This window comes from Zingiber officinale, chromosome 5A (genome assembly GCF_018446385.1).
Source record: "Zingiber officinale cultivar Zhangliang chromosome 5A, Zo_v1.1, whole genome shotgun sequence".
Lineage (NCBI taxonomy): Eukaryota > Viridiplantae > Streptophyta > Magnoliopsida > Zingiberales > Zingiberaceae > Zingiber > Zingiber officinale.
The window spans coordinates 124,284,514-124,296,784 of NC_055994.1; the positions used below are offsets into that span (position 1 = coordinate 124,284,514).

Below are 12,271 nucleotides of genomic sequence, written 5' to 3' on the forward strand. Positions count from 1 at the left end.
ATATATGGCTATTCATCTTATTAAAATAGCAAAAACAACTAACTATATGCTTCAGATTAAAGAGCTATTAAAAGCTAACTAGCACATATATGTATATGTATCAAAACAAGAAACTAGAAACTAAATTATAATTCAATACTGCTCATGCTATTCGAATACTGCAAGTGTATCTAACAAGTAGAGAATTGCAACTAACTGAGCATGCTATAAAAATAAAGCAAGCAAATCAAACTACAAGATAAGCTTAATAGCTGTTCATGTTCAAGAAATTCAAGAAACTAACACTACATACTTTAAATGAAGGTTGTTCTTGCCTTTCTGAGTAGCAAGGAAAATACTAAACCCATTCTAACTAAATAAAGGGTTGTTCTTGCCCTTCTGAGTAGCGAGGAAAATGCTAAACCCATCCTAACTAAATAAAGGTTGTTCTTGCCCCCTAAAAACAGCAACAAAAGATCTATCCAAACATACTAGTGCACCAAATTGTACATTCTCATTAAGTAGTAAGGAAAGCTAAACCGTGCATGCTCAAGTTAATGGTTGTTCATGTTCATTGAAACTCAAGAAATCCAAAACTAAATGCTTAACATCAGGATTGATCATGCACTAAACGGGAACGTAGTTTAAATCAAACCGTACAGCCAAGACTATAGCAAGAAGACTAACAGTATACTCAAAATATGAACCACTTCAAGTTCATTATGCAACCCATTTCATGCTCGTTGAATGTCAATCAAATTCTGATACTGCTTACTCATTTTAAGTGGTTGTTCATGCTTGTTCAACTACACAAGAAACATACAACTAAGAAATCTAAATTGTATGCTAGGATAACAGGACTGTTCATGTTCATGGAGGTAGCAAAGCAAAACCAAAAACTGCATACTAATTAATAAGACTGTTTACACACTTAGATTTGCAAGAATGCACCCTGAAAATACTACCAAGAAGATCTAAAGCAACATATTAAGGTAGTAACAAAATTTAAATTACATGCCTGATCTAATGGCAACATGCTTCAACATGATCTACACTGGAATTTTAAACCATAAGCTTAAACTGAATCTAAATCTTTTCCATGTTCAATACCATAGCCAGAAGACAAAAAGAAACCAATTGCTACAACAATTATTCCTCATATCATGTACTACGGCAGTGAAGAAGGAAAAAAAACCATTTACTACAACAATTACTCTTCATGCTCAGAAAAAGGATATTCTGAAATTTATCTACACGGCACAACCCAATGGATCAAAACTGAGATCCGAACACTTCTAGAACTAACTATCCATTAAAACCCCTTCTCATCTTCCTATAAGAACTCATGGCAGCAAGCACTACCAACAAATCTTCACAGAAAATTCGAAAAAAAGGAGAAGCGAAAACCGAAAACCTCTCCTACCGCAGGTGAGTAGTACTTACATACAGTTCTTGGACTTACAGCCGAAGGAAGGGCTGCTAGGGTTCGGAGGGATGAAGATCTCGGCCCCTTCTTGTTCTCATGTGCTCACCTTGCCGAAAGGAGCTCAGATATGTGAAGAACCTGTGGAGGAGGGAGCTCACCGGCCGCCGGAGTGAGCCCTAAGCCTACTTCTTCGTTTTCGCCGCGAGAGGAGAAGGATCGCGCGGCGTCGCGTGTGAGAAAGAGGAGAAAAGGGTTTCGGCTCGGGAGAAAAGGAAAACCTAATCCCTTTATAACTAGGGTTTGTATTATCAACTATAGCTTATATATTTGTCACTGCCTATCTAATTAGCACCGACCGCTAGCCCAGTTGGTCAGCCGACTTTTAACCGAATCAAAGGGTCTCGGCTTCAATCCCTCAGCCGCGTCCTTTTTATTTCGATTTATTTTAATTGTTCCTAACTACTGCTTATATATATTTCGCTCCATATTTTTTAACAAAATGTTTGCGGAGCAGTTGGTTGGCCGGATTCGGTTCAGGTCCGAGGTCCACGATTCGAATCTCGGCTTGAATGTTTTTTTTGTCGAAACTTCTTTCGTTTAGTAAAAATACCAAACGACCTCCAAAAATTACATAAAAATACTCTAAAAATTTCTAAAAATCTCTAGAATATTTTAAAAGTATTTCTAAATATTTTTAAGGACATTTAGAACTTGAAATAGGGAAAATTGGGTCGTTACAAAAGCCATATCTTCCTAGACATGCGATGACTAAGTTTCTCCAACGTACTATCATCCAATACTTCACCAGTACCGTGGGTCAAGTTAAACCTAGCACCTTTTTAATCTAACCTTAATTACCCTGTCGGGTAGTCTACTCTTGTTTACCTTTATCGGGTGGATTAATTTCGGAGGTGCGAGCTATTCTGGATCTTCCTTCTATCTTTATTTTATTTAAGTTGAATTTTAATTTTGAATTAATTTCGAATTGAATTTCAAATTTTTAATTGAATTTTGAATTTAATTTCAAATTTTTGAATTTTCAATTTAATTTTGTATTTTTAATTTAATTTTGTATTTTTAATTTTTAATTTAATTTTGTATTTTTAATTTTTAATTTTTAATTTTTAATTTAATTTCGAATTTTTGAATTTTCAATTTAATTTTGAATTTTTAATTTAATTTCATATTTTTAGTTTTGAATTTTTAATTTTTAATTTTTAATTTTTAATTTAATTTCAAATTTTTGAATTTTCAATTTAATTTTGAATTTTCAATTATGTTTTTTGAATTATGTTCGTTTTATTAATATCGTCTTTCTTTTTGCTCCTCCTGGATCATAGCCTCGATATGGTCTATCGAGGTAGTGTATTTGATCCTTCGGGATCCAATATTGACCAAGTCCAACTTGATTAATCAATTTGGACTTGGAGACCCATGCTTGGACTGTTTTACTATTTGCTCTTTGTACAAGAGATAAATAAGATTTATATTTCTTCTTTGGTTTAAATCCTAGACCAGTTCTATTATAAACGGCTCTTTGTGTCCCAAGAATTAGGTCAAGATTCTTGGAACCTAAAGAAAACCGTTCTAGTGTTTTCTCCAGATCCTTGACTTAAGTTTTCAGGCTGGAATTCTCTTCTTCAAGTTTTTGGACTTGAGTTGAGTTTCCAGTCTGAACTGGTTCAGTCAAAGATTCGGAGTTAGTCACTTCTTTAAGGACTTCTACTTCCTTTAGAAGTGACTTGACTCTTAGGTTTGATTTAACTAATTTTTGTAACAAATAATTAACTAAATTATTGAGTCGAGAGATACTTACAGAGGGATCGGGCCCTTCAGAAATGGATACGGATCTGTGGCTTCGCTCGGACTCAGCCTCCGACTCGCTCTCGCTCTCGGACAAGTTGATCTGGTCCTGGGCCATCAGCGCAAGTAAACTTGTCTGTTCGAGTTCATCGTCATCGTCTTCTGAGGAAGATTCATCCCATGTTGCCTTCAAGGCCTTCTTCCTTCTCTGCTTCTTCGCTTCCTTTTGGTTAGGGCAGTTGGCCTTGATATGCCCCTTCTGGTTGCATCCGTAGCAGATCACCTCAAATTTTACCTTAGAATTCGGTTGGGCCTCCTTGGATTGGACTACCTTCTTTAGGTCCCTCTTGTTGAAGTCTTTCTTCTTCTTGTAGAGTCTTTTCACAAGGTTCATGAGTTCAATGGTTAGTTTATTGTCTTCTTCATTTAAGTCAGTTTCTGCTTTCGGCTCCTGTTCGGTTCTTTGTCGTGAGCTTGATTCGCGAGCTCCACCGGTACCTGCAAGCAAAGCAATTCCTTTCTCGGAAGGTTGTGTATTAGTCTGCTCATGAAATTCGAATTCTGAAAATAGTTCGTCTAATCTAATTGAAGATAAATCTTTGGAGACTTTGTAGGCATCTACCATTGATGCCCACAATGTACTCCTAGGAAAAGAGCTGAGTGCATACCTTATGATGTCCCTATTCTCGACCTTTTGACCGATTGCGTGGAGGGAGTTGAGGATGTCTTGTATCCGTGCATGGAGTTGACAGGTCGTCTCATCTTCCTGCATTTTTAGGTTATACAATTTATTAAGCAAAAAGTCAGGTTTTCTTACTTTTGTGTCAGAGGTTCTCTCGTGGAGTTCGATCAGCTTCTCCCAGAGCTCCTTTGCTGATGTGAACGGACCAACTATGTTGAGTTCCTCCTTGGTCAGTCCGCATTGGAGGGTGTAGGTTGCTTTAGCATCAGCTTCCACCTTTTTGATTAGGGTCGGTTCCCATTTTTCGCAGGGTGTTGGCTTGCCGTCTTCGTTAGATAACAGTTGTAGTCCGGTCTTGATTATCATCCACGTATCAAACTGAGTCTTGAGGAAGGTTTCCATTCGCCCCTTCTAATATCCGAAGTCTTCTCCGGAGAAGAGTAGGGGCGAACGGTGCTAAAACCTTCTTGTTGGGCCATTTAAAATCCTGAACGACAAAAACAATAAAACCGGTTCCAAGACTGGGTCTTGGATTAGTAGTGTGGGAATAATCTCAAAGAAAATGGACTCGAGTGGTGTTGCACCAACTTCGAGCAAAAACCGAATCGAGAAAAAGAATTAGAATATAGCTATAAAGCTAAATTCTAATTGACTCCAAAAAATCTGAAAATACTACGTAAAAAAATGTTTTGAATAGTGGTTGCACTGATTTAAAATGACCCCGCTTTGATACCAATTGTTGGATCGAAAAGCGCTAGAGGGGGGGTGAATAGCGCTCGCGGCTATTTCGTTCGTTTCGGAATCGTAAAAACAATCAAGTAAATAAACGCAGCGGAAAAATAAAAGAGCACACAGAAAGACGCAAGAGATTTACTTCGTTCAGAGCCTATGGCGACTCCTACTCGAAGGCCCGCGATCCTTGATCGCTTTCCGTGGGCAACAACTATAAGCACGAAATTATTACAAGCTAAATACAATTTAAAATAGTAATTAAAAATACCAACGACACTTAGGAAATATCAAATTTGGAGCTCCGGGTCGTCGGGAAGTAGTCGCAGCACTTCTGGGTCGTCTCGTTGACAGCACGTTAAAGAAAGGTTGCTTGGAATTCGTTGATGGAAGGTGCTGCTCGAAACCCCCTTTTAAACAGTGCTCAAGGCGCCCTAAAGTCCATCCAAGGCGCCTTAAACTAGCCGAGTCGCCCGCGTGGATCAAGCCTGAACTGGTCGTGACTTATCCCTTCAAGGCGCCTTCTGTGCTCTCCAAGGCGCCTTCATCCACCAGTCCAAGGCGCCTTGAGCTTCCTTCAAGGCGCCTCCAAACTTGCTTCGTGGACAGCTCAGCTTTGCATCCGAGGCACCTCCAAGCTATATGGAGGCGCCTCGGATACTATTCATCCGAGGCTAAGTTGTGCTCCTTTGGTCCTGCAAAAAGTGTTAGTCTCAAACACATACCTTGCAAAACCAAGTTAGCACAAAACAACAATATAGATATGATAATTGACAGTCATCGGACTGTCCAAGTCTGACTTCATATTTCTGACCGGAAACCCTAAGTCGACCCGACGCCTACTGTTCCCTCTACGGGGAGCGCGTCCTCACCTACTCCACTCAGGAGATTTACCTATTGTTAGTTCGATCCTCCATATTGACTGGACTTTTGCTTGGTACTTGATGCTTCCGGACTTTCTGCTGGACTTCCGCTTCCCGGCTGGTCCAGTCTTTCACCTGGTTCGCGACACCAGGACTTTCCACCTAGGGTTACCCCCCCCCCCTCCCAGGACTTTTGCCTGAAGTACTCGACCCACCCAAACTTTCTGCATAGGGTTACCACCCCCTATGACCTAGGGTTACCACCCCCTAGGGTTTTCACCTTGCCTAACAATAGTTAAGGCTTTGGCCTAAGTACACTTAGGACTTTCCTGCAATCTCATTCCGACTGTTAGATCACCACACACCTTAACTTTGAATCCTTTGCCATTATCAAAACTTAGGTTCAATCATCGGATGCTTCCCACACCAACAATACCACTTGTTATGATACTTGAGAGCTAGAGGGGCTGAATTGCTTCTTTCGCTTCTTCTTGTTCATGTTGTAGTGGAAAACTCGAAGCAATGCTAACACTTTCATTTTACTTGGTATCCACCTTCTTGAGGTCACTAATTAAAGGATCCACACTGTGCACACAACTCTACTATGAACACATTCCTTCCCAGAAATAATCTGGAGGTGGAGAAGCCTTGCACAAGCTCAAATACAAGAAATGAAACAAAAAATGCAAACTAGGTTATAAAAGAAATCGAAAATAATTATAACAAAGAACTTTACTTTGCTTGCTCTTTTCTTATTTGGAATAGCCTCTTGATGTTTGGAAAGTGAAGCAACACTTATCTTCCAAACCCTCAAGAACTGTCGTGAACAGTAATTTCGACTCATGCCTTCAAATCTTTGTGAAACCCCTTTTCTAAGGTTTACTCAACGTCGCCAATCGATCCAACGTTTTCCCAATCGATTGTCATGTCAGCATTCAACTATTCACCTGCAGAATGATGTGGTCAAACTGCAAGTGCGCAGTCTGGTCATCAAGTAATAAAGATCGAATCTACAGGGACTGATGATTGAATACCAGCTTACTAATCACATTCAATTGTTTAGACTAAATAAAAGGTGTAGGGTGTCACGAACATAGAGATTGACAGCTAAAGAGAAAATAGAAAAGAATGGCAGAGACAGTATTGCTCAGAAAGGAAGGGCAGACAATAATGGTCCAATCAAAGGGGACCACTCAATCGATAGTAAAGTGGCAAATGAGTAATAGCTATACAGCAGAGAACAATAACACCGTAAAAAGTGATGTAGTCAGTTAGAGAAAGAGTGATTCTAGGACTTTGGTTTCACTTCTACGCAAGCAAATACTTTATTTATGTTTGAATTCCTATCCTCAATGTTGATTTGTGTAGGTAGACTATCCTATATAACCAGTACGAACTTTTAGAACTACAGTGGCGTACTAATCTCAATGATTAACTATTTTTGAAGTGGACCAAGTTAGGGATCATAACCTAAATAGGGCCCTATCACGAGACCCCTTGACATCTAAATGGTCGTCCTCTTACTATGTGATGATAATTAAGATTAATCCTTTAATTTCTATGATAATCTAGGGTTCCTCATGGTTTACTGATCTACTTTCATAGTTGACTCTCCAGGGCTCAGTTTTCTACGTGTTGGAGGGTCAGATTCTCTTTTTGGTTCATCTCTAAATCCCTCTTAGGATACGAATATCACGCTTTTGGAATTGAGATCATGATAACATAATAGATCCGGACCACAAATCATGAAATTAGAAGATTCAAACATGCTTTTGACATCATTTATCATGCTTAAATTGAGTTTAAAAAAAATCACTACTCTTAATATAGTGTATCGCATTGATGTTTGAGCCTCTGAGAAGAATTTAAACAATGTTTTTTAGCCTAAAACTTGGCCATTATGGATTCCACCCCATAACAAGTTGTATATTTCTAAACGAACTTCAATTTGATATATTATGTATCTTGTGTTCAACCTGAGATAAAAGTTATGATCTCTCAAAATCTAAGGTTTAACATTCACATTATAATAGTTACGGTTTCACAATTATTACAACTGAGATATCACATAATTGTAACATCTATGATTTTGTAGCTATTACAACTGAGATGTCACATAGTTGTAGTAGCTACAATTTTGTAGCTGCTACAAGTACATGGCAACACAATTATGACAGTTACAAAACCATGCAAAGATCTTCGATTTGGCATATTATGCATCCTATGATTCAACTCGAATCAAAAGTTATGATCTCTCAAAATTTATCGAGCATACACACTGTAATAGTGAGTTGACGGGCTCAGTGCGTCTAAGGGACAAGAAGCTACGAAAGAGTACATCGACGGACGAGAAGAACGCGTGCGTGGTATCCAAGGGACGAGAAGTCGGGGAGGAAGTATGCTTGAGGAGGAGATCGGAGTTGAGTTTAGGTGGACTCAACTCCGGTTCATCATAGCATCATCCACGTGAAGAAGATTAGCTTGGAGGTTGATCTACCTGCTGGAAGGTGCCTCCAAGAGGCTTGGAGGCACCCTCAAGTCTCAACGAGAAGGTGCCCTTGCGCTTGGCTAGAGGCACCTCCAATCCTGTTGGAGGCGCCCTCGCACCTCCATTGGAGGTGCCTCCAATGGAGCTGGAGGCACCCTCGCACCTCCAAAGGAAAGAATGATCATTGCTGTGATGTTGCAAAGGGAAGTTTTATCCACTTGGAAGTGCCCTAAACCCTCTTAGAGGCACCTCCAACCAACGGCAACATTTTTTCAGGGGCTATAAAAAACCCTCTAAAGCTAAGAATCAATTAACAACTTCTGTAATCTAGCTATTTTTTGAGCTTTTTAAAGAGTTAAGAGGTTTCTCCACTTACAATAAAAGAGATTCTTTTAGTACTTTCATTGTCATGGATTAGCAACTAAGTAGGTAGTAACTGATAATCATGATTTTGGCTATATTATTTTGAATCATAACGCATGTTTTTATTGGTTCATTCATATTTTAATCTCACATTAGCATCATATCTCAATATTGCATTTGATTTTGGACCTAATTATAAATTAGCTAATTTTCATGGTATTTGGTGCTAATATTTGATTCTTATTTTGTAGGCATCAAAAGGGTCATGGGCCCGATCAGATCAGGCTGCATTTGAGCTCAAATCAAGGGCTAATCAAGTCGATCAAGCCTCGGAGCATTATAGGCCGTTCATCCAAGATTGAGCATATCTGAGCCATCCGTTGAAGATCCGGCTCATCCAACCTAATGAGGGATAGATCTGAGCCATAGATGAGGATCCAGAGGTTTTGATCCAGATATGAAGACATCACAGCCGTTGATCAAGCCAGAAACGACCTGGACCGTCCGATCAGATTGGGAGAGGTTTAAAAGCTTTGAGAAGCTACAGTGTCTTGCGGGCTCGGCTTCCGCGCGACATTCCACTGTAGCTTCTTCTTCTCTACCGCGACGCCGAAGTCCCCGTTCCAAATTCCAAATCAGTGAGCAATTCTTCTTCATCGCCGGCGATTCCCGAGCTCCGGCGATCTTCGTCCGAGGCCACAGAGCGCGGTCGAGGGTGTTTCCCAGTCCGCAGTGTTGGTTCTGCTCCGCCGCAATCCAGCTCGAGGGTGTTTCCCAGATTTGGATCTTCATTAGTCACCGGAGGACGAGGGCGGTTCCCAGTAGCTCCGGATTTCCTTTCATCACCATTTCATCAGCTGCATTTGACTGGATCTGATCAGCCAATCAAGTGTGCACAATTCCAGATCCAGCCTCTATTTTCTCGTGCGTTGAGGATTCCAGCCGGTTGTGAGCCCGAAGGATGTTTTCCGAAGGCTATGAACATTCATCTGGATGAGTAGGAAGCTCTAGATTCAAAGGTGGTTGCCCGAAGGATGTTTTCCAGAGGCATCTCTGTCTTTTCGGCAGAATGAAGAAGGTTTTGCTACGGATTTGGATGTGGAATGCTTAGGGTTTAGTTTTTATTATCTTTGTCTTTAAATTGTTCATCACATTGCTCAGATCTATGATCTGATTTACTTTCCTGCAATTCCATTTCTTATTCCTTGTTTGCAACTTTGATTCTCTTTAGATTTCTGCAATTTGAACCAAATTCAGCTACTAACTTAGTGTGCAATCTGAATTTTAAGTAGCTATCTAATTGTAGCTAGCTAATTAGTTTGTAATCTAGATTTTGTTTTGAATTCTCTAGATCGGTTCATGTAAGCTAGTGTTAGTTTCAATTCAAGGAATTAGAAAACTTTTGATCTATTCATTGAACTTGTTTTGATTGTGATTATGCTTGGAAATTGAATGTTTAACTTGAGCTTGTGATTTGTTATCTCTGTCCAAGTTTAGTTATTTGAGCTTAAGAAATTGATTGAAATTGTGATTGTGAATTGGAGAGATGGTTATTGATTTATTTAATTCAATGATGCTTAATTGTTAACAACTTGAATTGAAAGAAGTTTAATCATGTTTAGATGAGGATGAATTATCTTTAATTCTGTTCTTGAAGGCATTAGATGAAGACAAATTGAATTGTAAGTCAAATGATGTACTTAATTGACCTTATTGATGTAAGAATTTAATTGGCATCAATTCTAGGATTTACACACATTTACTAGTTAACCTTGGAAAATACGACTTGGGACTCCTTACTACACGTGTTTCATTTAGTTTATGTGAGTTTCAATCTTTATTAATTTGATGTGCCTCGTGACATACAAAAAGGCTAACACCAGTAACCAAGTAAATTCTTATACCTCTTTTTATTTTATAAGTTGTTTCTTTTATGTTAATTACTTACTTTAATTAATTATCTATCCTTACTAAGTTTGAAAAGCAAGAGAAAATTCTAACTTACTTGCAGGGCTAGTGACCCCCCCCCCCTCCTCTAGCCGGCCTCGTCGGACTAACAGTGACAATTGTTAATAAAAATGAGTGTTCGTGAGATAAAGATAAAGTAAGAAGATAGATATAAAATATTATGGATAGAGATAGAATAGATGAGGTGACAATTATTGATAAGAATGAGTGTTGGTGATAAAAAAAATAAAATGGTATAGAATCAATGTATTTAAGATTAGTGGTTATCTAATAAGTCTATAAATATGTTACTTTCAATGAATGAAAATAAGTGGAGTTCACATTTCTTTTCTTATTCTCCTCTTCCACGTAGAGTGCATTTCTTCTCCCACAATTATTTTTCCAGCAGAGATGTCGTTGTCGTCGTCTTCGAAGTCGACAACATAACTCATTGATCGTCGGCTGCAGGCGACCTCCATGGCGAACTCACCGAACGCATACATGTCCATCTTCGGCACAGCGTGGCCAGTGAAGTAGCACTTCGGTGCCATGTACCCTTTGGTGTCGGCCACTCCCATCTCCGTCGAGTAGTGTAACTTCCCACTGCTGCACTGCACCACCTGCACTAGCCCGAAGTCCCCCAGCCAGGCGCTGAACTCCTCATCTAGCATCACATTGCTAGTCTTTATGTCTCGGTGGACTACCCACCTCACAATGTTGTGGTGGAGGTAGTCCAAGGTGGCAGCGGCCACGCCAGAGACAATCATGTACCTCCTCTCCCAGTCCAAAATAGAGAATTTTGAATCCTAACCAAATAGGTACTGTTGGTGCGGGAAGCATCCGGCGATCGAACCCAAGTTTTGATAATGGCAAAGGGTTCAAAGTTAAGTCTTGTTATTATCTAACATGTTGAATGAGTATTTCAGGAAAGTCCTAGCTGCAGTTAGGCAAAGGGAAAACCCTAGGGGGTGGTAACCCTAGGTCATAGGGGGTGGTAACCCTATGCGGAAAGTCTTGGCAGGTCAATGGCTTCAGACAAAAGTCCTAGGGGGTGGTAACCCTAGGTGGAAAGTCCTGGTGTCGCGAACCAGGTGAAAGACTGGACTAGCCGGGAAGCGGATGTCCAGCAGAAAGTCCGGAAGCGTCGAGTGCTGAGCAAAAGTCCAGTCGATCTGGAGGATCGCACTAGCAGCAGGTAAATCTCCTGAGTGGAGTAGGTGAGGACGCGTTCCCCGCAGAGGGAACAGTAGGCATCGGGTCGACCTAGGATTTCTGGACGGAAATCCGAAGTCAGACCCGAACAGTCCGGAGACTGTCATTACTCTGTTTCTCTTGTATTGTGCTAACTGTGGTGTTGCAGGATATTGTTTGGGACTAACATGTCTTGCAGGTACAAAATAATGGAGTTTTCCCTCAGATGAACAGTGTCCGAGGCGCCTCCATGAAGCTTGGAGGCGCCTCGGGTGCAAAGCTGGAGCTGGCTGCAAAACACCTTGGGAGGCGCCTTAAAGGAGTCATAAGGTGCCTTGGAAGGCGCCTTGAATGGGGTATAAGGCGCCTTGAGCAGATGAACTTCGACTAGTTCAAGCTTGATCCACGCGGATGACTCGGCAGTATGGAGGCGCCTTCGAAGGCTTCCAATGTAAAATATCGGAAAATAGGCGAATATTAATAAGGAAATTTTCTGAAATTTTTCGGGAATTTTTCGGAGCTCGTACGGACGAGTTGACGGGGATAAAAACGGGATCCGGAAAAGCCTGTTTAGGCTACCCCATTTAAGTGAGGAAAAGTTTATATATTTAATTTTTTTTCGTTTCCTTATTTTTAATTGCCGTTTTCTTTTTCTTCCCTCGACGCCGAACCCGTGCCATTTCCTTTCCCCTCCCGCGCGTGCCGAAGCCCGACGCCGAGCCCTAACCGCCGGCCCGGCGGTTTTCTCCTCCTCTCCCACGCGTGAATAAGCCCCGGACCAAGGGAAGTCGGCACTGCCT

At 40.5% G+C, this 12,271-nt stretch overlaps 1 protein-coding gene across 1 annotated transcript; it reads right to left on the minus strand.

The window, feature by feature from the left end:
- Positions 1–8,931: 8,931 nt before the first annotated feature.
- LOC121979968 (probable L-type lectin-domain containing receptor kinase S.5) lies at positions 8,932–11,047 on the minus strand. The gene is made up of 2 exons (XM_042531932.1): positions 10,623–11,047; positions 8,932–9,169 (listed from the first exon to the last, which is right to left on the minus strand). Exons 1-2 carry the CDS (start codon positions 11,045–11,047, stop codon positions 8,932–8,934), a joined length of 663 nt encoding a protein of 220 aa, XP_042387866.1.
- Positions 11,048–12,271: the final 1,224 nt, after the last annotated feature.

Excerpts from the sequence above, each read along its gene's own strand:
- LOC121979968 (XM_042531932.1), bottom strand. The coding sequence starts at position 11,047 with ATGATTGTCTCTGGCGTGGCCGCTGCCACCTTGGACTACCTCCACCAC. Across the intron at positions 9,170-10,622 it reads AGGAGAATAAGAAAAGAAAT|GAAATCCGGAGCTACTGGGA; the intron begins GTGAACTCCACT and ends TGGTGATGAAAG.